This window comes from Lytechinus variegatus, chromosome 4 (genome assembly GCF_018143015.1).
Source record: "Lytechinus variegatus isolate NC3 chromosome 4, Lvar_3.0, whole genome shotgun sequence".
NCBI lineage: Eukaryota > Metazoa > Echinodermata > Echinoidea > Temnopleuroida > Toxopneustidae > Lytechinus > Lytechinus variegatus.
Genome location: NC_054743.1, coordinates 32,560,337 through 32,583,606, shown reverse-complemented (window position 1 = coordinate 32,583,606; position 23,270 = coordinate 32,560,337). Strand labels below are relative to the sequence as shown.

Genomic DNA, 23,270 nt, shown 5'->3' with positions numbered 1-23,270 from the left:
AAAATAATATACATGCCTGGAAAGAAACCAGCAGTACAGGATTTAACGAACGTCAATAATACGTATACGGTATCCCAAAGTCTATACAATGAAAAGATTGGACACTTCACGGACTTCGCGTAATGCCTTGCGTCGATTTGCGTGTAGAAGTAGTGTAGGTGCCTAGTCTTTCCATTGTCGTGTCTTTGATATGAATATAAATCGCGCGCCCTCTTTAGGCGAAAATTGATATCCGCGCTGAGCAGTTTTCATCTCCGTAAAATCTTCACTAAAGATCAAGAAAATATACATGTTTTTTAAAAGAAACTTCAAGGAGAAGTCACGGAAGGATCTAAATGATTCGGTAAGTGTCATAGCAGAATGTGATAAACAAAATTTTAAGTAATATTTTATGTGGGCAAAAGCCCAGAAAAGTTTAACTGTGTCGCGTTGCATTCGACTGATATTCCTTCGCACGCGAGATGCTTTGAACCCATGGGTGCTTTGGAGGCCGAGGTAAGCAAAATGTGCTTTTTTTATCGGATTATTATTCTATTATTATTTTTATATTCAACAAACTCTTGCTACTTACCGGCAAGAGCCCCGGTGCGTTGCGAGAAGGAGCTTCGGCAAATATTACTTCAGCAATGAAGCGATGTTTGCCGACTACTTCGAAATCCAGGGTCAAACACGGTCTATTGTACGAGGTTAGTACATACTAACCTCGTACAATGTGTGAGTGCACTCACACAACATGTGAGGTTAGCAATACTAACCTCGCACAACGCATGTGGTTTCATAGTGGACTTTGACGTTTTCATTCATCATACGAATGTGAGGGAATGAAAAACGCCCAACGTTTCACTATTTCTCCACTACGGTATTCTTTTTTTAATGATTTAAGTTTGTTTTAAAAAGAAATTGGAAATTATTTATATGGTAGGGGGTCCTAAACTAAAGCTGCGCGGGTCCTAAAGCTACGCACCACTCATCGCGCATGCAGTTTTTAATGGCAAATGCGCACTTTGTGTGGAATTGTGACTGCAGAGTGACGAACGATTCCTATTCAATTTTTTCTACAGAGGCTGCAGTAAATCTCTAAATGCAGAGAACACCCACAACTGTTTTGATTTTTTGAGCTATATTCTCTTTAATTTCATATTATCCTATAATAGTATGAACATATTTTAGAAATTGAGGCACAGGAAATTCTATTTTTCTGCATGATAAATCGAGTGCGTAGCTTTAGGACCCCTTCTAACATCGGGCGGCGAATTCAAGAGGTGTTCGGAAAACACGGCGGGATTTTCGTATTAGTGAGTTTTGTGATACTTTGTTCTTGCTTAATGATCTTTAGAATATTTGCCACAAGTTAGCGACAGATAATTTGTTCAAATATTAAAATTGGCATAGTTTCTATCGTTTGTAAACAAAGTGCGTAGCTTTAGGTCCCCCCATCATAAAAGTGTTTTTATCGCTTACCTCCAAGTCTCAACCAGGATACTCCGTTCGATCCATCCTATATACTGTGGTGGAAAGTACGCAAACAACAATCGAAAAGCAATTTTTCGTAACGAACATTCTCAATTCAAGTCGACGGCGCATAATACACAACAGCAAATTGTCCATAGACTGTGTACAACGGATAGATCGTCTCCGCACAGCGATTCTAAGACCGCTGATTGGTCAATCGCGCAGATCACGTCATGATCACGTGGTCCGAAAAATAATTCCTTCGGACTGCGTGCGGAAGTATCGATAGCGATAACGATATCCGGTCACGATGTGTACGCGGTAAATGGTCTTGGTTCGTGATCGGATCGCTCCGGTATCGATCAAAAATTATCGAAACTCTGCAATTTCATGCATATTCACGCGACGCTCCGGAAGCCAATTGACTTTGTGCACGTTGCAATAGACTCTACAAATTCCAACGAACACGATGACATATAGACGCTAATTTGTAAGATTTTGACGGAAAAGCAAAAAGTAATCGAAATTCTCTTACCTGTGCGGTATCGGTGAGAAAATAGATCCTCCGAGAATACCTTTCATAATTCATATAAAATACGCGAAAGTGAAATTCTAGGTCGATTTTGGTACGAGGTGATAGAGAATTGCACACTTGTTTTGGTGGAATTCTGTGTGGGGAAATAAAAGGCTTGCACTGTGCATGCTTACTATATTTTCATTCATAAATTGGTTCTCGGCAGTGGCTGGATGACGTCATGTAATAAGCAAAAATGTACACGACCGCTACGTTCACGCTCCGCTATCCGTTGTACACAATTTGTCGCTGTGTAATAGGAAATTGTACCAAAAATCAACAGGTTGCATCTCATGTATATACTTATTGGTAAAGTACGCCATCTTTTGACAAGATGATGATGAAAGTGGATTGAATGAGCAAGAAAATAATGCTGATCGCCTAGAATGCAGCTAGCTTGCAACACCGTAAACAAAGGTACAGTATACCGTAAACAAACGGTAGGCACTTAAGAACCAAGTTTGAAAGGACACTCGTAAAATTACGTCACTCTCGCGATGAATATTCATTAGATCGTGGTCGTGCGTGTTCAATACAAACTCTCTGCATGCATGCACTCAGTGTGTATTGAACACGCACGACCACGATCTAATGAATATTCATCGGCGAGAGTGACATAATTTTACGAGTATCCTTTCAAACTTGGTTCTTAAGTGCCTACCGGCTTGTGAATAATATCGCGCGCCCTCTTTAGGCAAAAGTTGATATCAACGCTGATCCAGAGGCATCTACGTGAAGATCACGAAAAATGCTCTATTTTATTTAAAAAAACAGCAAAGAGAATTCAACAAACGATCCATATGGTTCGGTAAGTGTCATAGCAAAATTATAATTCTTAGCTACGATGTAAAGTCACAGTTATTTTAGTAAAATAGGTGTGAAAGATTCGCATGCACCAGGTGCATATGAATCCATCACACACGAGACGATTTGAAACCATGAGTGTGGCAGTCTATGCGCTCGGACAATAAAGTCCAATAATATGGGAGAGAACACGATCAATCTATGCAGTTTCAGTGACTGCCAACGTTACAGACGGGTGCGTTGCGTAACGTTGGCGAAGAACAATAGGAAACAAGATTGCGGCGTAGCCCACTCACACATTGTACGAGGTAGACAGCTGCAGCCGTCTGTTTCGAGGAGTTTTTAACTTTTTTTTTTTATTTCTCCTCGTACACAGACGGCTCGCTATCGTGCAGCCACCATTAGGGGACTTGCAATGCAAAATCCCCCCGTCGGGGCTCTTCAATTTTTGTCTTTAATGAATGAAAATTTTGAAAGTTAATGCGACCAAAATGCAAATTAATATTCCCTCTTGGCATTAATTGCCAAAAAACAGAGAAAAATCAAGTTAAAAGGAACAAAAATAGTGACTTTCCTCGGCTGTCGCGCAAATTCACTTCCCCGTTTTATCCGATCTTAAGTACATAAACCAAGGCTCCACATGAACTTTTTTTGGTGGTGGCCCGTTCGGGCCACCAAAACCTTCAAATAATTTATTTTGGTGGCCCATTAGTAAGGGCCTAAAAAAAACTAAAATATTATGCAGTCACTACCATGTACCACTATTCTTTGTACATCTTGTATGTAAATCGTGCTTGCTGTTATATAGACAGCTGGCAGCCGTCTGTTTTGAGTTTTTTAACTTTTTTTTTTTTATTTCTCCTCGTACACAGACGGCTCGCTATCGTGCAGCCACCATTAGGGGACTTGCAATGCAAAATCCCCCCGTCGGGGCTCTTCAATTTTTGTCTTTAATGAATAAAAATTTTGAAAGTTAATGCGACCAAAATGCAAATTAATATTCCCTCTTGGCATTAATTGCCAAAAAACAGAGAAAAATAAAGTTAAAAGGAACAAAAACAGTGACTTACCTTGGCTGTCGCGCAAATTCACTTCCCCGTTTTATCCGATCTTAAGTACATAAACATATGGCCGTTGAGTCCCCTGTACAGATCGCACTAGAACTTCGGTCTCTGTATTTGGTGAGAGAAGCCAATGGAGTTCAGTTGAACAACCAAAATAACAGAGACTGAAGCTTTTGGTCTAGCTGTTATACTACTTTGCTTATTTTGTGGTAATTCATAAAACCTAGATTATACAGGCCCCAAATCCAGTTTATTTTCTCTTTTCCAGCATATTATACCAGGAGAAAATCACAGAAAAATATGCTGCAGAATTAGAACAATGTGTAAAAGGGGGAAATAAAAAAAAAATTTAGAAGAGTATATTGAAAAAAAGAAAACAAAAATTGTAAAAATGAAAGAAAAAACAAAGAAGAGGAAAAAAAATTTGAGAAAAAAAAACAAAGAAAAAACAAAGAAGAGGGAAAAAAATTTGAGAAAAAAAAAAACAAAGAAAATGTAAGAAAAATGAAGAAGACAAAATTATAAAAAAAAATGGGGAAAATTATTATTATTCAGTAGAAACATGTTCTTTAATCAGGCATATTCAATGGGAAGGGGATGAATGGTTTAATCACTGTAAAAAAAATAAAAGAAAAAAATAATAAAACGGCAAAAGCTATCTGGAAAAAACAGTGAGAAAATTCCTTCCCTATATTTGACAAAATGATGGAAAAAATTCACATTTCATATCAATGAAATGCCTTCCCAAAGTATTTACTTCGTTAAGAGTGGTTTAAGAAGTCATTTATAAACAAGAAACAAAGAAGCTGCCTATTCATTTTTGGCTAGAAGAGACACAGTGTCGAAATAAACCAAATATCAACATACATACAAATGCACATGTGTGACTGTGATGTACTCACCTATGTTCTATGTGTATTAATGCTTTTGGAAATCAGTCTTTTTGAGTGAAAAGAGAGGTCATAATTCCTCCTTTTAATGCTTGCAAATAATCAGGTTTCAGTAATATGGACTGTAGAAGGGCATTTCATTGGTGTAAAATGTGACTTTGACGTAGATTTTCAAAGTTCTGGGGAAGATTTCTTAGCAGTAACATTTCGTATCGCAGCTCCCTGAGTCTGAATAGTCTGCAAGCGCACGGCTAGCTGCAGTGGTTTCATGCATGCAAAGCTCACCCAGACAGCCGGCACAGCCGGCTGAATAATAGTTACTGTATGCTAGTTGTAGGCCTACGTACTGTCATGACTATGCAATCTTTGTGTGTGTGTATTTGTGTGTAGATTAACAAAAAAGGCGCGTGACGAATTTTCTTGCAATTTGAACTGTAGAAAGTTGATAAATGCATGCAAAATCGGGAGAAAAATTGCGCTACTTTGAAAATTATTGGTTGCCCGATTCGGACCACCAAAACTTAACATTTTTTCAATAATGGTTGCCCGAGATGATTTTTTGGTGGCCCCGGGCCACCGCTAATGTTGAGCCTTGCATAAACATATGGCCATTGAGTCCCCTGTACAGATCGCGCTAGAACTTCGGTCTCTGTATTTGGTGAGTGAAGCCAACGGAGTTCAGCTGAACAACCAACATAACAGAGACCGAAGCTTTTGGTCTATGTACGAGGTTAATAGTAGGCCTATATGTTATAATATGCTATAATTTCACAACCTTGATTCAGCTCCTCGGTAATTTTATAACTGTATCTAAATTCTTTGAATGTGCAATCCTTATGATTAATTTACTAATTATGGGCACCAATAAATGAAATACCTTCAAAAACATAATTAAAGATTATTATTGGTGATGATAACACTTATTTGCAATTAATTTAAAAAGATGACTAATTAAAAAAAAAAACTGAAAATAATATACGTGCCTGGAAAGAAACCAGCAGTACAAGCTTTAACGAACGTCAATAATACATATACGGTATTCCCAAAGTCTATACAATGAAAAGATTGGACACTTCACTGACTTCGCGTAATGCCTTGCGTCGATTTGAGTGTAAAATAGTGTAGGTGCCTAGTCTTTCCCTTGTCGTTTCTTTGATATGAATATAAATCGCGCGCCCTCTTTAGGCGAAAATTGATATCCGCGCTGATCAGTTTTCATCTCCGTAAAATCTTCCCTAAAGATCAAGAAAATATACATGTTTTTTAAAAGAAACTTCAAGGAGAAGTCACAGAAGGATCTAAATGATTCGGTAGGTGTCATAGCAGAATGTGATATATAAAATTATTGGTAATATTTTATGTGGGCAAAAGCCCAGAAAAGTTTAACTGTGTCGTGTGTGTCGCGTGCATACTACTGATATTCCTTCGCACGCGAGATGCTTTGAACCCATGGGTGGGCATAGCCGTACATCGGGCAAGTCTCTTCCGTCTTGTCATTTTTTCTCATTTTTTGGATGAATTCTTGTTTAAAAATAAAATCGATGGCGCAGAAATGTCGGAAATGAAGTTGCATCCCATGTACATGATTTAGGGCTAGATCTTTTAGAAGGAAAATAGAAATCTCGGGCGAAAGTTCCAGGTTTTAGCGGCCTACACGCACGTTTATGGATAGGAATACCTGGCTTCATTGAGAGTAAGCCTACGTCAGTAAATGATTTTTACTCTCAAGAAGCCGCCTGGCTATGGCAGATATAGATGTGCTCTCTATAGCTGCAAGAATTACCACAGATGTCATGAAGACCAATGTAATTTTATTTCATTTTCGCGCACTGTCTGTGCGTATTCAGAGCTGTGCAGCTGCGACTGTGCAAAGTGCGCTTGTATGCACTGACTGCGGGCACTCTCAGCCCAGCAACAGTGTACGTCGGCGAGGTGGAGGAAAATAAATTAAAATTTGAAAATTTCACTCCATGATCATATTATGATCAATAAAACAAACTATTAATTATTAGAATTATTCATGTTGATCTTTGTGTTTTTCTTGAAATGAAATTAAAAAAATGAAAAGGTTATTTGTCTGCTGCTGTATAGCTTCCCTTTTACATTCTTATTTTGCATCCCCATCTTCCTCAGTCTTCTTTTTCTTCTAGTTTTAATTCTTTTTCTCTTCATCTACCTTTCCTCTCCTTCCAACTCTACTTTTATTTTTTCATCTCCTTTTTTGTTTCTGCTCCTTTGTCTTCATATTCATTGCTGTCTCCTTCTTTCATCTAGATTAGCAGAAAAAGGCCCAAATGGGTGTGTGTTTCATTGCAAATTCAACTTATCTTATCTTATAAGTAGTAATTTGTATAATTTAGAAAAAAGTACTGGTAGTTGATTTGATTTCTAAAAGTTCTGATTGCAGTAATCAATGGAAGATGAAAGAAAATCATGAACTCTGGTTTCCTGGCTAATGTCTGTTGCTACCCACTCTCTATCTGAATTTGGTAATTGAAAAAGATTGTGCCAGTTGCTTTGCCAGAAGGCTACACTCTGCAGAGTCCAATATTTGTTGGTAACAAGAAGCTGCTGGAATCAGCTCACCCCTCCATCAACTTTGCACAATATTGTTTATAAAATCCTCCATCCTCAGCCCAACTGTCTTGCTATATTCAAAATATTCTGTTTGCTCTTTTTCTTTTGCTTTTAGATCAATCCCAAAGAAATAGAGACATTCTCTGACTTCCCTCTGAGTAAAAGAACGCTGTCTGCCCTTGAAGAGGCTGGCTACAAGGTTCCTACTGAGATCCAGAAAGGGGCGATAGGTCTGGCCTTACAGGGCCACGATGTCCTAGGTGCAGCCAAGACCGGTTCTGGCAAGACTTTAGCATTCCTGATTCCAGTGAGTATCATTTCCTTTCAATATTTGGGTTTAAAATTTAGGACAGATGTCCTGTATTTCTATTGATGCCCACAATCAAAGTGTTGATTATTATGGCAAAGTTGAAGATGTTAACAGAGCTGACAACAATTGCCTAGATGTAAAACCAAAACAAAGTTTTGCTATTTCCACACAAGAAAAGCAAATTTTGACAAGTTTATGTTGATCAGGAGGTCAAAACGTACAAACTGAGATACTGTCGCCCTTATATGTCTAGGAGATAAGAAAGTTGTTGCTAAAAGAAAGCCTTGATGTGTATTGCGTATAATGTTTCACAGAAGCACTTTCAATCTGTCTTGGCAAATATTTATTTATGCTGAGTGGTGATATGGCATTTTTTTCCGGCATTGACCTACTACAACTGGACATTCAACAAGAGCGTTTTATGGCCACCACCTGTTTCCACCTGTTAAAATGGCTGTCACTGAGTTAACTTTCTCTTTTTACGACGAGCGCCCGGGGCGATTGTTTACTCAATCCCTTCTCAGCCTATGATAGTCACAGCTCAATCTCTGGCCCTCTTTCGACCAGATACGGTCATGTAAGTTTGATCGCTACGATCAGAGAAAGTCCCTGCCTTACCTATAATGCAATGCGCAGAATAATTTGTAACGTCTTTTCGCACATTTCTCTGTTGAATGTTTACTGCTTTTTTGCTGTAGATATACTGATCTGCACTCTGATTTCAATGCATTTTGTGAGCTGTTGTTAGCGATGTATGTAAAAAATATGTTTACTGGTATGCATGCCTGTTTTCTTGTTTCTGCGATCATTTTCATAGCGCTAACGTTCGCTGCTGTGAGTTGCTTTTGATAAAGTTAACAAACAACATTGCAATGTGTAGGAGCAGCGTACAATTGATTTCTGCAGTCCATCAGTGACAGCGTGTTTTACGACCGGCTTGATGGGCGTCAGCTGCCAGTGCTGTGTTTATAAAAGGATTAGCCATAACTGTCTTAGGCCCAAAGGAGGGGATTCGTTGAATGTCTCCCCCGGGAGTTGTAGTAGGTCCTTGGTTCCGGTAACAATTGATCCGGGCTTTAAAGATATAGGGGTTAGGGTTGCAATAGGGTTTTGTGTTAGGTTTAAGATGGGGTATAGTGTTAAACGCAAGATTTAAGTTGGTTGTTCCATTTTTGTGTGGAATTTAGAGCAGAGCAACTGTCGCCAGAGCAAATGTCATTGAACCATGCAGAGTAGTGTCCTGTAAAGAGCTATTCAAGTTTATACTTGAATAGCTACAATTTCTTGTTGATGTGATGTAATGGCACCCTGCTGCATATAAAGAAGTCATGCATATACAGTGTACAGTGAAGCTTGTTGTCAGATAGTCATGAGATGTTTTGTTAAATGCTGCATGCTTATACATGACATACTCCATTATGAAGCTATGCAACTTTACATACAAAATGAGGAATTCCCAATTTTATTACAATAATTCTGCCATGTAAAACACAAGTTTCATACAAACAGCCCATTCTTTATTATTTTCAACTTTTTATATTTTTCATCAAATGTCAGTGCCATAATCATTGCTGTGATTCTAGGTGAATTCATAGCCTGATCAACATTCGAATTTTCTTTTTAGAATTGTCATATTGTCATTATATGAAACACAGATATTGGAGTGTCTCTACCGGAACTCCTGGTCTGTACCCGATGGCCTTGGGGCTCTTGTCATCTCGCCTACGAGGGAGCTAGCTTATCAGACGTTTGAAGTACTGTGTAAAGTAGGATCAAAGCATGACTTCTCCGCTGGGCTCATCATCGGAGGAAAGGTATGCATTTGAGTTTGCCAAACATAAACACCATGGGTTTTGTGGTTAATCGGATCAATCGCAAATCTTTGTAAGACGGGGGGGCCCTGGTCCTTTTCCAAGCAATTATTAACACTGTCCCACGTGTGCTTTTCTGTGTTGGTGATCTTCAATGTGGTCATTTTTCAGCTGAGCTTCCATGGTTTCACACAATAATGTTGTAAATAAACCAGATCTAGATCCACTGTGATAGGTTGAAAATCAATCTTGATCTTTAAACAAGTCTTTCTCATAAAATCATTGTGTGCTGCGACTTCTTTCTTCAATAGCTTTAAAATGCACACTGAACCAGCTGTGTTCTCTCTTACAACTGTTATACATCACTACTATCCATCACACAGATTCCTGTTTTTAGTCTTGTGAATTTGTATTCTTGTTTATGTTACCTCATGGATAAACTTTCCATCATATGGTGAGATTCTTGTGATATATTAACCAAAGATATTATTGTTTTCTGTTTTATTTGATGTAGGACTTGAAGACTGAGATGGAGAGGATCCCGAAGACCAATATTGTTGTGTGTACTCCAGGGAGACTCCTACAACACATGGATGAGACGGCCTGCTTTGAGAGCCTAAATCTGAAGATGCTAGGTGAGAAAGGGGAAAAATGTGGTAAAGATGATGATGATGATGAGGGGGTGGAAGACCATGTATGGCTTTGATCATGATAATGATCATCATATGGAGGTGATGTGGTCTAAGGCGCTGGACTGGGGATCCGAGGATGGGGGTTTTGAATGCCGGCTTGGCACTATGCCCTAGAGCAAGGCATTTTATCCACATTGCTGTTTTACCGCATATCAAATAAATAAAAAAAACTATATGCATTATGAATACTAAACTAAATCTTAAGATGCTAGGTGAGAAAGATTGAAAATATGGTAAAGATAATGATAATAATGATAATAATAATAGGCATTTATATAGCGCCATCTATCTAGAAATATTCTATTCCGAGGCGCGATATTATTATTATTACCCCGACTTTAGCTTGAGCTGCCTTTCAGCGCTCATGCATTCAAGGAATTAATCCTACCGGGTACCCATTCACCTCACCTTGGTCGAGTGCAGCACAATGCGGATAAATTTCTTGCCGGAGGAATTTACGCTATGGCTGGGATCCGAACCCATGATCCACTGTTTCAAAGTCTGGAGACTAATCCACTGGGCCACAACGCTCATATGCTATTCTTGTGCCGCACATTCTTTTTTTTTTTGGCCAAGTATTGAAAGGATACCTGATAAGATCTTCTTGCGACGAAGAAAGACAATTTTATTTTGATCCCTTTTGCCCTTTGCTCAAATTCTCCTGAGAATGGAAAGTTTGCTTGCATTGTGTACAAACCAGCCAAAAATCAGATGAAGTCAACTTCAGATGATGATTATTATTAACTAGTAGTATTGCCATCATTAGCATTGATATAATTATCTTTACTATAGTAGTAGTAGTAGTATTGAGAGCGGTGTTGGTTCAGTCGGTAACGCGTCTGCCCGTCGAACCAAAGATCGTGGGTTCGAGTCCACCCCGGGCGGATGACTGAAGCCAGTGCGTTGTGTGTAAACGTCTCTCCCATGTTTCATAGATGGAGGCTATGTTACAATGGAAAACACTCCGTCCCTTGGACAGGACGTTAAATGGAGGCCCCGTGTAGAGGAATCACCACCTTTGCACGTTAAGAACCCACTGCACTATTCGTATAAGAGTAGGGGGAAACCCTGGTATAGTGGTCCACCTGCATTCCCCCAATCAGTTATATCGGGAGGAGAGACCTGCAGGTCATAGTGATTCAGTTCGCTTTTCGCCTCCCAGGCACAGGTGACGCCAAACAAATAATGATAATAATATTAGTAGTAGTAGTAGTAGTAGTAGTATCACTGTTAGTGTTGTTGATTATTGTTATCATCATCAGCAGCAGCAGCAGCAGCATTTATATTCATTCACTAAATGACAAAGAAACATTCATAGAAATCTATGGACACAAAACTAGATCTTGTAAGAAAGTTACATGGATATTAGGGGTAAAAAAATCATAACTATAACCCAATGGCCCTTCCAATCTGTTTGACTATACAGGAATAAAAGAAGTAAAATGGTGAAGAAAGAATCAGATTACAAATTAACTGTGATCCTATTTTTTCAATTTTTACTTTCAGTCCTTGATGAAGCAGATCGTATTCTCGACCTTGGTTTTCAGAAGACAATGGACGCCATCTTGGATCATCTTCCATCTGAACGACAGACTTTACTCTTCTCTGCAACCCAAACCAAGTAAGTCCTTGGAATTTACATGAATTGAAGCTTCTTCACATACTCATGGCTGCAACATATGCACAATATAATAAATAACCTTTTTTACCAAGGAATTATAAGTATTTTTTATTTTGATACAACATAATAATTCCATTTAGCTTTATTGTTCTGGCAAGTTTATCTGACTGTTATTCTTTGGCATATAATCAAGAGGAATAGGTAGGTTCGCCAAGACTTGAAGGGGGGGGGGGGGGGAGGTTACATAATTTCATATTTCCTAGGAGGTAATGGTATAACACATCACCATATTGTTTAGATTTTAATCAGGGAGTGGTCTCTATTTTTCAAACCTGCGAATGAAATTTTGCATTTGATACATGCTCAGTTTCTCTATTTTATGTGTGAAAAATCTCTTCATGCTCTGAATGATAAAGGTGCACAGACTCAAGCTTTCAAACCACTGTTAAAAGCAACAATGAACAAACTTTATTCAAACACCAGCAAAGGTCACAGTGATATTTTAATCATTTGTAAAGTTGTTCTGCTTTTATCTAGCATTTAATACATTTGAACAACGCCAAAGTGAATTTACAGATACTGTATATTTTACCCCAGTCATTGGATTCATCGTTGTTCCACATGTAAAATGCACTGTCTCCACTACCTAGGGAGTATTCTGGAACCCTCCTTGGACCTTCTTGATGCACAGGGTATTATTATATTTCTTGCATACATTGCATGTTTTCAGATCGGTACGTGACCTGGCTAGACTCAGCCTTCTAGAACCCAAGTATGTTGCTGTCCATGAACATCATACTCACAGTACACCGGTTCAGCTAGATCAGGTATGGCAATTGAATAATAATGATATTTAATTCAGTTCTTGTATAGTACATGTACATGTATACAAATATACGAGCTTTGAGTAAGTTATTGATCTGAGGTTGGACTGGCATTGCTATTTTTCCCGATAGTAATAGTAATTCAGGCCAGGACAACCGAGGATAAATAATTCCCTCTATACTTTCAAAATAAAGGCTTGGTATATTTGTTTTATATCCTACATTAAATAACTGAATAAGGTAGAACAATAGTTTATCTACTCTTGTACACGCAGTTCATCTTTTCCTAATCTGAACTTAAATACAGATAACGTGCTGTACAGGCTGATTTACTTTTTTCCGAAACCATGCGCTCAGCGGAACGCGGATTTGTGCCTGTGCCGTCCCTTCACAGGACTTGCCGGGTAGAGTCAACTCGCTGACTGGTGCTCCCGAGAAATTGCATGATCTGTGACATCAGTGATGACATAGTCGACTATTCCATCATTGACGTCACAGAATAGCACATTTTCCTTTTTGGCGTTTCATTTGCGACATCATCGCAAAATAGTGAGAATATGTTTGGTCACATGATGCTATTTAAACCAATCAGCATGCAAGATTTAATTTCTGTAGGATATAATGCATATAATGCATATTATGTACCAGTAACTTCTCTTAGCATTTCCAAAGTGACTCTGATATTACTGCCCCAAACTTTAGACCAGCAAGCCTTTTAGAGTGCACAAGCATTTGAAAGAATTAATTCCTGCCAGGTACCCATTTACCTCACCTGGGATGAGACTGAAAGCAGCACAATGCAGATAATTTTCTTACTGAAGGGAATTAAAACATGGCTGGGATCTGAACCTGTGACCCTGTGTTTCAAAGCCTTGAGACTAATCCACTAGGCCACAACATTCTGCAGTGTGTATACCCCAGGGAGGAAATTGAGAACAGGCCCCTGTGTTTGTTGTTTCTGTGGTTTACAGGGGTCCGTTGCAGAAAGAGTTGCGTTTAAACGCAAGTCAAAAACCCAATCGCAAGTCCCAAATGCGTGCTGTTGATTGGTTGAAAATCAAGTTGCGCATGATTTTTAGAGTTGCGGTTGATTGCAACTCTTTCTGCAACAGGCCCCAGATATTTATCCTTATGGTTTGTTTTACCTTCTGTATCCTTACTGTATCCTTCCAGTCAGTGTCACTCACTCTTGCTTTATCATGTGATATCACTGTGTTATCTTCCAATAGAACTGGGCCCTGTCTTACAAAACGTTATGATTGATCAATCTCAACTGTATGGAAATCCATCCATACCATATTTTTTCTACAGGAAAATGATGAATGTATGAATATACATCATATCTAGAAAACATTTTGAACAAATTTTCATTTTAGATGTTGAGGTTGGTCGTCCATAGTTGTTGTTGATCAGACCAATCGCAACTCTTTGTTAGTTGTGCTCCTGATTTCAGCTTAAATTTTGACCATTGTTTATTTTCCTTTTATATATATCAACTCTTCCTTCCTCCATAAATTAATTTTTTAAAATCAAGTTTAAGGAGAGGATGTCATGAGATAATTTCTTGCCGCTTATGAGATGCTCTTTATTCTACTCTCCCTGACCCTCTTCTAAAGGAAATTTCATATTTGTGTGCTATATATTCAGATAGTATTATTCTGAAGGTTTTTTTTGTCTTTTTCTTAATTTTCTTGTAATTATCCTTGTCATCATCTTTGATTTTATCATCTCAGTTATTCTGTTTCTTTTCATTACAAATGCAGAGTTACATTGTATGTGAGTTGGAGCAGAAGCTGGATGTCTTGTATTCTTTCCTCAAAGCCCACTTAAAACAGAAGATTTTGGTCTTCATGTCCAGTTGCAAGCAGGTACTGTTTGAATACATCCTCCATCTTTGTTTATTTATTTATTATTAATAGTATTATTAGTATTATTTATTTTTCATTTATTTATTTATATATATATATATTTTTTTTTTTTTGGGGGGGGTATTTTGATGAATATTTAGAATAAAGAATAATGACAAAATTTATCCTTATTACAGAGGTACTAAGTGGTATGGATTTTCCATATCTAGTACTGAAAAGGAGAAGAATACTGATGGTTTCATGCAAAATACTGATTTTTTAAGTTCCAGCTGAAAAAAAAAGGATTTCCTCACCAAAATACTGATTTTCAGCTTTTGTAATTCTGAAATGTTTTTGTTCAGAGTTTGGCAGCTCTGTTATTATGGACCCCTCCCCCTTCCATTAAAAAATGTAAGTATGAAAAAAAAATGTTTTTATTTGAAAAAGGAGGTGTTTTATTTCTTGGCAAAAATAGACTTAATATCCTATAAATCAAATGTTATGATATGTTCCTTGTAGAGTCACATTGGAAAAAAGGAATTCAGACAATTTATTTGGTTAACTTGATATGAAATGTACAAATATATCAAGTCACATAGTCACACTTGGCAACCTGCAGGTAAATCATGAAAAATCATTTATTTTAGGCATTACATGTTGCCCCCCTCTTTTTTTTGAGAATCACCCATTGATCATACATGATAATATAGCTAAATCTAAGACAATTTGTCATTGGCGCCCCTCTATTATATATGTTGTGATATGCCACCGGTTCACCATGTGGTCGGTCTTCAAAAGGACGCACTGTTAGGATGGGGGAATGAAGGGAACCCTTTCAATTCCTACTCAGTCTCTTCCATTTTTTTTCTCACTAGCTTCATTCCAACATTCAAACAGTCCTTTTCAGGACTAATAACTACACAATGAAACGTATAAATGGGTTGCATTATCCCTGTTGAATTGTCTTCTGTTTTTTTTTTTTTTGCTCTAGGTCAAGTACGTGTTTGAGGTCCTTGTTAAGTTGAACCCCGGTATCACGGTGATGGGGCTATATGGTTCCATGCATCAGCTACGGAGGGTAGCGGTGTACGAGGAGTTCTGCGTCAGAGATTCAGCCGTACTCCTAGCCACTGACATTGCTGCTAGAGGATTAGGTAATGCCTTAGATAACCATCCAAAATGCAAGAGTTCTATTCATTGTATTTTGCCCAAGCCGTAAAACATGTCTTAGACATTTCCTGTTTTACGTCTTGAACTTTATGTCAGGGGAGCGTTTTATCAGTATTCCTGTCCGATAAGTTGTCAGATCTGACAACTATCCTTGATTTTGATTGGCCGAGTATCTAAGTGTCCATGGTAACAGTTCGACAAAAACAGGACTTGTTGAATAAAAACGTCTGACGAAGCCTTTTCATGAGTGCTCCCCTGATAAGAGGATTACAGTAGTTTATGAAAATATGGGGGGAAAATTTAATGAATGAAAGAAATATGAAAATATAAATGAGAGGCAGTTTGAGCTAAAGTCGGGTTAATAATAATAATAACAACGCGCCTCGGAATAGAATATTTCTAGATAGATGGCACTATATAAATGCCTATTATTATTATTATTATTATTATGTATGAAAACACAACAGATTCTATCATGATTTAGTTGATTTAGTATCTGACAAAGGAACTGTCTACTGATGACTAATCATATTCATAAAACCTTAGACTTTCCTGCAGTGAACTGGGTTGTTCAGTTAGACTGCCCGGAGGATTCCAGTACCTACATACACCGAGTGGGCCGGACGGCCAGGTACGAGAAGGATGGCGAGGCTCTCCTCGTTCTCCTTCCATCGGAAGAGGATGCTATGGTGGCTGAGATGGAGAAAAGGAAAATTCCCGTTGAGAAAATAGAGTGAGTGTCAGGTGAATTCTGGAATAGATTCTCTTTGGAGATATACATAGTTATTTTCTTACAACTCGTTGTTTGCCCAAGGTTTGACAGATGTACCAACACGTGAGTGTTCACAAAGTGAATGCCTAGTATCAAGGCTTATTTGTATATTCAATAGAATAATGAGATAACTAGCTATTCAGAGAAGAATGGAAGAGAAAATTTAAATGCAATCAGTGTTTTTGTGAAATCTGTATATTTCCATTGTTTATATTTTGGGTTTGCACAGTCTATCAAACACTACAAGAAAGAGAACAGATAATATATTGTGCTAATTCAACAAACAAAAAAACACGACTTGATCTTTACCTATTAAGTATAAGGAATCAAGAATCATTTTTTTTAAACACAAGAAAGAGCTTTCCTTGTGTGTTGTAGTTCTAATATGTGTGTTTGTGTATGTGATTAAGATATTTTCATTTACATCTGGGACCTACTTTTAACATCACCATCTTTAAAGGTCAAGTCCACCTCAGAAAAATGTTGATTTTAATCAATAGAGAAAATCAGACAAGAACAACGCTGAAAATTTCATCAAAATTTGATGTAAAATAAGAAAGTTATGACATTTCAAAGTTTTGCTTATTTTCAAAAAAATAGTTATATGAACGAGCCAGTTACATCCAAATGAGAGAGTCGATGATGTCACTCACTCACTATTTCTTTTGTTTTTTTATTGTTTGAATTATACAATATTTCAATTTTTACGAATTTGATGATTAGGACCTCCTTGCCTGAAGCACAAAATGTTAAAATAATGGAATTCCACATGTTCAGGAGAGAATGAACTTCATTTCAAATCAAAATATTTCATATTTCATATAATAAAATACAAAAGAAATAGTGAGTGAGTGATGTCATCAGTTCCTCATTTGCATACCGACTGAGATGTGCATATAACTGTTTTGTGAAATAAAGCGAAACGTTAAAATGCCATAACTTTCTTATTTACATCCGATTTTGATGAAATTTTCAGTGTTATGCTTGTTGAATTTTTCTCTTTTTATTCAAATCAAGTTTTTGTTGGGGTGGACTTGTCCTTTAAGACCTGACCAGGGGTGGAACCTCGAACCTCTGCTTTAATTTGTAAAGTGGGCGCTTCGTGGTCTAGTGGTTCAGACTCTTTCCTTTCATACAGGGTCGTGGGTTCGAATCCTAATCATGGCGGGCTTTTCTTTAGCAAGAAATTTATGCACACTTGTGCTGCACTTGACCCAGTTGAGGTGAATGGGTACCCGGCAGGATTTATTTCCTGAATGCACGAGCGCTGAAAGGCAGCACGAGCTAAATAGATCGGAATATATTGGTGCTATACACAAATGCCTTGTATTATTATTATTACTGGCGTACACCACAGTGACAAGTCATTATCTTGAGATGATAATAATTATACTTGCTTATATAGCGCTTAATACTTACTTTGTCAGAAGTCTCTAAGTGCTCTATGGTATATGCAGCATAATTACCCTGGCTTTAGCAGTGCGGCTGTTACGCGCGCTGCGTTTCAAGGAATAAATTCCTGCCAGGTACCCATTTACCTCACCTGGGTTGAGTGCAGCACATTGTGGATCATTTTCTTGCTGAAGGAAATTACGCCATGGTTGGGATTCGAACCCACGACCCTCTGTTTCAGAGTCCGGAGAATAATCCACTGGGCCATAACGCTCCACATAATGCTATGTATGCGTCCTTTTTCATACAGAGTCAATCCAAACAAGAAGTTTGCTATAGAGAAGAAACTTCAGTCTTTCTGCGCACAGAGTGTAGACCTCAAGCAATCAGCTCAGAGGGCCTTCATTGCTTATCTCAAATCAGTCTACCTTATGAAGAACAAGGATATCTTTAATGTTCATGTGCTTTCTCTTGACAACTTTGCAAGGTAAGTGATTAAAGTAGTTTTTACATCGACTTTAGGTAATTGAAAAAGAAAAATGATCTCCTCAAAGTAATTTAGAGTTGATGAATTGATTTTTGTGCTATGGACTATGATTAGTAGCAAGATGATGCAAATTTAGATTGAAAAGTTAAATGTTTATATCAATAGTGATTGAGGAGATATTGAAGAAAATATTAAAAATGATAGAAAAATGTTCCTGTATGGATTGCTATTATTGTCAGTATTGAATCATTAATTAGAGATGATCATAAAACTTTGTAGTTTGAAAATAATAGCTACTATTGTCCAGTAAAACATGAAAAAAAATTTCAGGAATTAATCTTAGGTTTTGATTAACAGTTTTCTCTTTTTATTCCACTTTTGATGAGTGAAGTAGTTTCTTTGTAAAGTTTTAAGTGTATTTTTAGTTCTTTAAAGGTCAAGTCCACCCCAGAAAAATGTTGATTTGAATAGAGAAAAATCAAACTTGCAGAACGTTGAAAATTTCATCAAATCGGATGTAGAATAAGAAAGCTATGGCAATTTAAAGTTTCCCTTGTTTGTCACAAAACAGTGATATGTACAACTAGATGAGTCAGTCGATGATGTCCATCACTCACTATTTTTTTTTATTGTTTGAATTATATCAATATTTCATTTTTTTATAGATTTGACAATAAGGACCAACTTGACTGAACCATATAGTATTAAACAATGCTAATTCCACAAGGTCAGGGAGGAATTAATTGTTTTATTACTTGACAATGAGTAGAAAATTAGAATATTTCATATAATAAGACACAAAAGATGAAGTGAGTGGATGACGTCATGGTCTCCTCATTTGCATACCGACTAGGATGTGCATATAACTGTTTTGTGAATTAAGCGAAATTTTAAAATATCATCACTTTCTTATTTTACATCCGATTTTGATTAAATTTCCAGTGTTATGTTTGTTGGATTTTTCTCTTTTTATTAAAATCTACTTTTTGTTGGGGTGGAATTGTCCTTTAAAGGTAAATATTACACCTACACATCTCAATACCGATTGGAATCAAAGCTCTTGATTTTATTAAAACTTCACTGCCTTTCATCATTTCTCTTTTATATAATGACAGGTCTCTCGGTTTAGCAGTTGCTCCGAGGGTGAGATTCATCCAGAATGCGGAGAAGAGAAAACAAGAGCAGAGCAAGAAATCAAACAAAAACCAGAGAATATCAGAAACCACATCATCCAAAACTACCTCAGAGTCAAACCCAAATGAAAGAACTTTACAGGAGGACTCACAAAAAGAGGATATCAGAAGAGATGAAAGGAGGAAAGGAAGGACTGAAGATGAAAGTGATGAATCGGAAAAAGAGGATGAGTCGGATGATGAGGAGGCCCCGGGAGCAGGAAGGGATGGAAAAGGAGGAGATGGTTTCCATGACGATGCTGATGAGGAGGAGGATGACTTGCTAGTTAAGAAAGACATCGATGCCAAACAGGTATAACATGGATTTATTTCATTCATTTCTTGTTCTTGTAAATCCCAGTGCATACTGCATAATTCATTGTGATCCAATGTTAAAACAATTGTGTGAGCATTTGATATGAACTTCCAACATATACAAACTTAACAGTCACAGTTCCGAACAGTAAAACCAAATTCAAAATTCCAAGTCATAATGATGTCAATGTTGGCTGTGACTAGAAGCCAGCCAATTCTGACTTTACTACTTTACCACAGGATTGCAGCAAAGCAGAATTTTGATTTTAGTATATCTAGCATTATGTCAAACTTCTTAATTTTAATTCTTGAACCTTTCATATTGTATGCAAAATGCAATTTGTTCCGATATCATGCCGTAGTCGGATCATGTATTTGGTTGTATGCTGAAATTTTTTGATTGATTGTACATTATAGTTAAAGCAATCAGCCATAAAGGTTTGTTCTGTGTTCATTGCCAAACTTGTGTCACAGGGCCAACAGTATGAAGGAGTAAATTAAAGGTAACAGTACCATTCAGACAAGAAAACAGGGTAGAATAACAAATACTGATTAGAATGTAATATTATATATTGCATATTTAATGAAATAAATTTATTTAGGATCACACAAGATCAGTATAAAAACACTGTTTTACATCAAGGTCCTGAAAATGTTAAAAGGTTACATCAAAAATTAAAAATCAAACTTTTTTATTGAATTAATATAATAAATAACATAAAAATGTATCAATGATTTTAACAATAATAATAATCAACAACAACAAAAATAAAAAATGACAATGCAATGTATACAAAAATGCAGCTCATATCCATGTACAGATATACGAATACATACTACAACCTAATATGACGACAGTCATCTTTAACTCTTGTAAACTTCTATACACTGAAACCATAGAAAAATCAAAACTTATGAAACAAGACAACCAGCTGCATATAATAAGCTAAACAAAAGAAGAATGACGATGGGAGTTCGTATTTACTCACTTTAATAAAAATTGTTATTTAGAAGTTTAAATGAAAAAAAAGATGAGGAACCTGAAACCATTTGCAAACCTTGTGACCCATTCAAGGAGTACACACTACTCATCCATCTATCCACCCTTTCACCCAACACACATTCACCCCACAATTAATCATGGCTTAAGAACCCCACCCAGATTCACTCATAAAATCATAAAATGTCAAGAAACAATTACGGTAGATCGATCATCCTGCAATAACACATAAATAAAAATAATTCACTCACTGCTCATTCTTAAATGTACAAGGATAACTATTGTAAAGAGGAGACGAAGCTTGCAACGTCCAGATCCGCACTCAATACAAATTATTGCACGAAAAGTTTACAAAAGACTTAAAGTAAATGAAGCTGGACGTTTACATTGGTAAAGACACGTATAAGTCAACAATCAGTTCAAAAATGCTTTCTTATACAAATGCTTATAAAGATGTTGAATTTTTTTGTAGCCGCGTATGGCAAGGTGTTCCAAAGCTTACCTCCCGCATACATGAAACCATGTTTGAATTGAAAAATTCTAAGCTGAGTTTTGGCAAGATAACAATAAGTGAATCAGCAGGTCTTGAATGAATACATTTGTACATCAGTAATGCTAAAAAAATAATCCCTTCTTTGTTCAATAGATTGCCATTTTAATGACTTAATTGAATAAAGGCCATTTGTATTTTCATAATCAAAACTTTTGTTATGATCCTTGCAGCCCTTTTTTTGTAAGCTTGTAAGTATCTGTTTGTTTTTGGCTGAGCAATTACCCAATACAGAGCATGAATAGTCAAAATAAGGTTGAATAATTTTTTTGTATATCAGATTCAAAACATTTAAATCAAGATAAAAGCCCATTTTTCGCGGAGCAAAAAGTGTTTTGGCAAGTAACCTGGCAAGATTTTGAACGTGACAGTTCCAATGTAACTTACTATCGATCATTACTCCAAAATATCAAATTTTATTTTCCAGTTCAATTTTCTTATTACCTGTAAATATATTAAATGAAAAATAAGACCTTAGACTTAATGACGTTACTTTAGTCTTATCAATATTAATACATAATTCATCATTTACCAATAGGTAAGAGAGTTTAAATCATTTTGTAGTGTATTTATGGCTTTGTCAACACTATTGTGCGAGAAGTAAGTACATCGTCAGCAAAAATATTACATGAACAATATTTCAAACAATCTGTAATATTAATAAATAAGGAAAATAAAATTGGACCAAGGACCCTACCTTGGGGCACATCTGTAATAACATCTGGTTTAGAAAACTGACAATTAACTATTTGTGTTTGTTGAGATAAGTAACTTTTGAACCATTCTATTTCTGACCCCTTAATCTCATAACATATCAGTTTTTTTTATAATAGTTCATGATTAATTGAATCAAAGCATTTTGAAATATCAAGAAAACAAGCTGTGGCAACTTCATTATTATCAAAATATTCTAATCAATCCTCAACTACTTTATGTAGGCAAGTAGTTGTTGAGTGGATTGGTGAAAAATCAAACAGATCAATGTTGAATTGAATTTATTGTCCAATCAAATTGAAATTTGTTGCTGGTTGTCGCTGGTTACCAACAAATTTACAAATACAAATACAATGTATACCAATAAATGATAATTGACAGTATATAAAAGCAAAATGGTGTCATGACTAAATAAATATTTGGATGGTTATTAAACATGAATTAAATAAGCAACATGCTGTTCTCAGGGGACTGATCCCAACCCCTCACATCTAACATACATCAGCCTGCAAGGCGGTTTGACCTCGTATTGCCCTACTGTTAAATATGTGAATTGAGTCTGGTAAAAATGAGAATCTATATCGACTTCGCTTAGAAACGAATTCCCGATCGATTGTACATGTAGTTGTAGTAAATTATCAAGGGGTGTGTAGGGTCTTTCATAATGCGTATGATCTTCAGGAGAACTCAATCAACATATGTATCGTCAATACTTGGCAATTCTTTCCCGATAATACATTGAGCAGTTTTCCTTATTCTTTCTAGTCTTTTCTTGTTAGCAGATGTCAAATTACCAAAGAAACAAACAAAATTGAATATTAGAATTGACTGAACAATTGACCTATAAAACAAGACAAGGAGGGTGCTATCAACACGTATTTTCCTAGTTGTCTGAGGAAAAAGAGCCTTTGAAGATAGTATTATACTTGATTTTGTATTTCTTTTTCAAAGAGTTTTGAGATATGGCATGCAATGGTAACGGGTCGATAATTTGACAGGTCACTTTTGTCTCCCTTGCCTTTGTAAACAGGTTGTTTTAGTGCGTTTCCAATCAAGCGGAACAGTGCCTTCTTCCAAAATTTCATGGAATAAATAAAGAGAATTTGCAATATGAGGAGCCGCTATACAGAAGAGTTTCGAATCAAATTGAGTATATTGTTATTACTCTCAGTACCGAGATTTAAAAAGGCATTTCAAAATTTTGTTTTCATCAGTAAATTCAAATTTGAATT

General features: G+C 36.7%; 1 protein-coding gene across 1 annotated transcript in view; it reads left to right on the top strand.

The window, feature by feature from the left end:
- Positions 1–23,270, top strand: part of LOC121413868 (probable ATP-dependent RNA helicase DDX10) — a 36,218-nt gene that overhangs the window by 5,623 nt on the left and 7,325 nt on the right. Inside the window, exons 2-11 of the mRNA XM_041606845.1 lie at positions 7,477–7,668; positions 9,327–9,485; positions 9,997–10,117; positions 11,681–11,795; positions 12,526–12,622; positions 14,383–14,487; positions 15,458–15,620; positions 16,183–16,369; positions 18,111–18,287; positions 19,403–19,772. Coding sequence (XP_041462779.1) covers positions 7,477–7,668; positions 9,327–9,485; positions 9,997–10,117; positions 11,681–11,795; positions 12,526–12,622; positions 14,383–14,487; positions 15,458–15,620; positions 16,183–16,369; positions 18,111–18,287; positions 19,403–19,772 — 1,686 coding nt within the window. The remainder of the gene's footprint in view (positions 1–7,476; positions 7,669–9,326; positions 9,486–9,996; positions 10,118–11,680; positions 11,796–12,525; positions 12,623–14,382; positions 14,488–15,457; positions 15,621–16,182; positions 16,370–18,110; positions 18,288–19,402; positions 19,773–23,270) is intronic.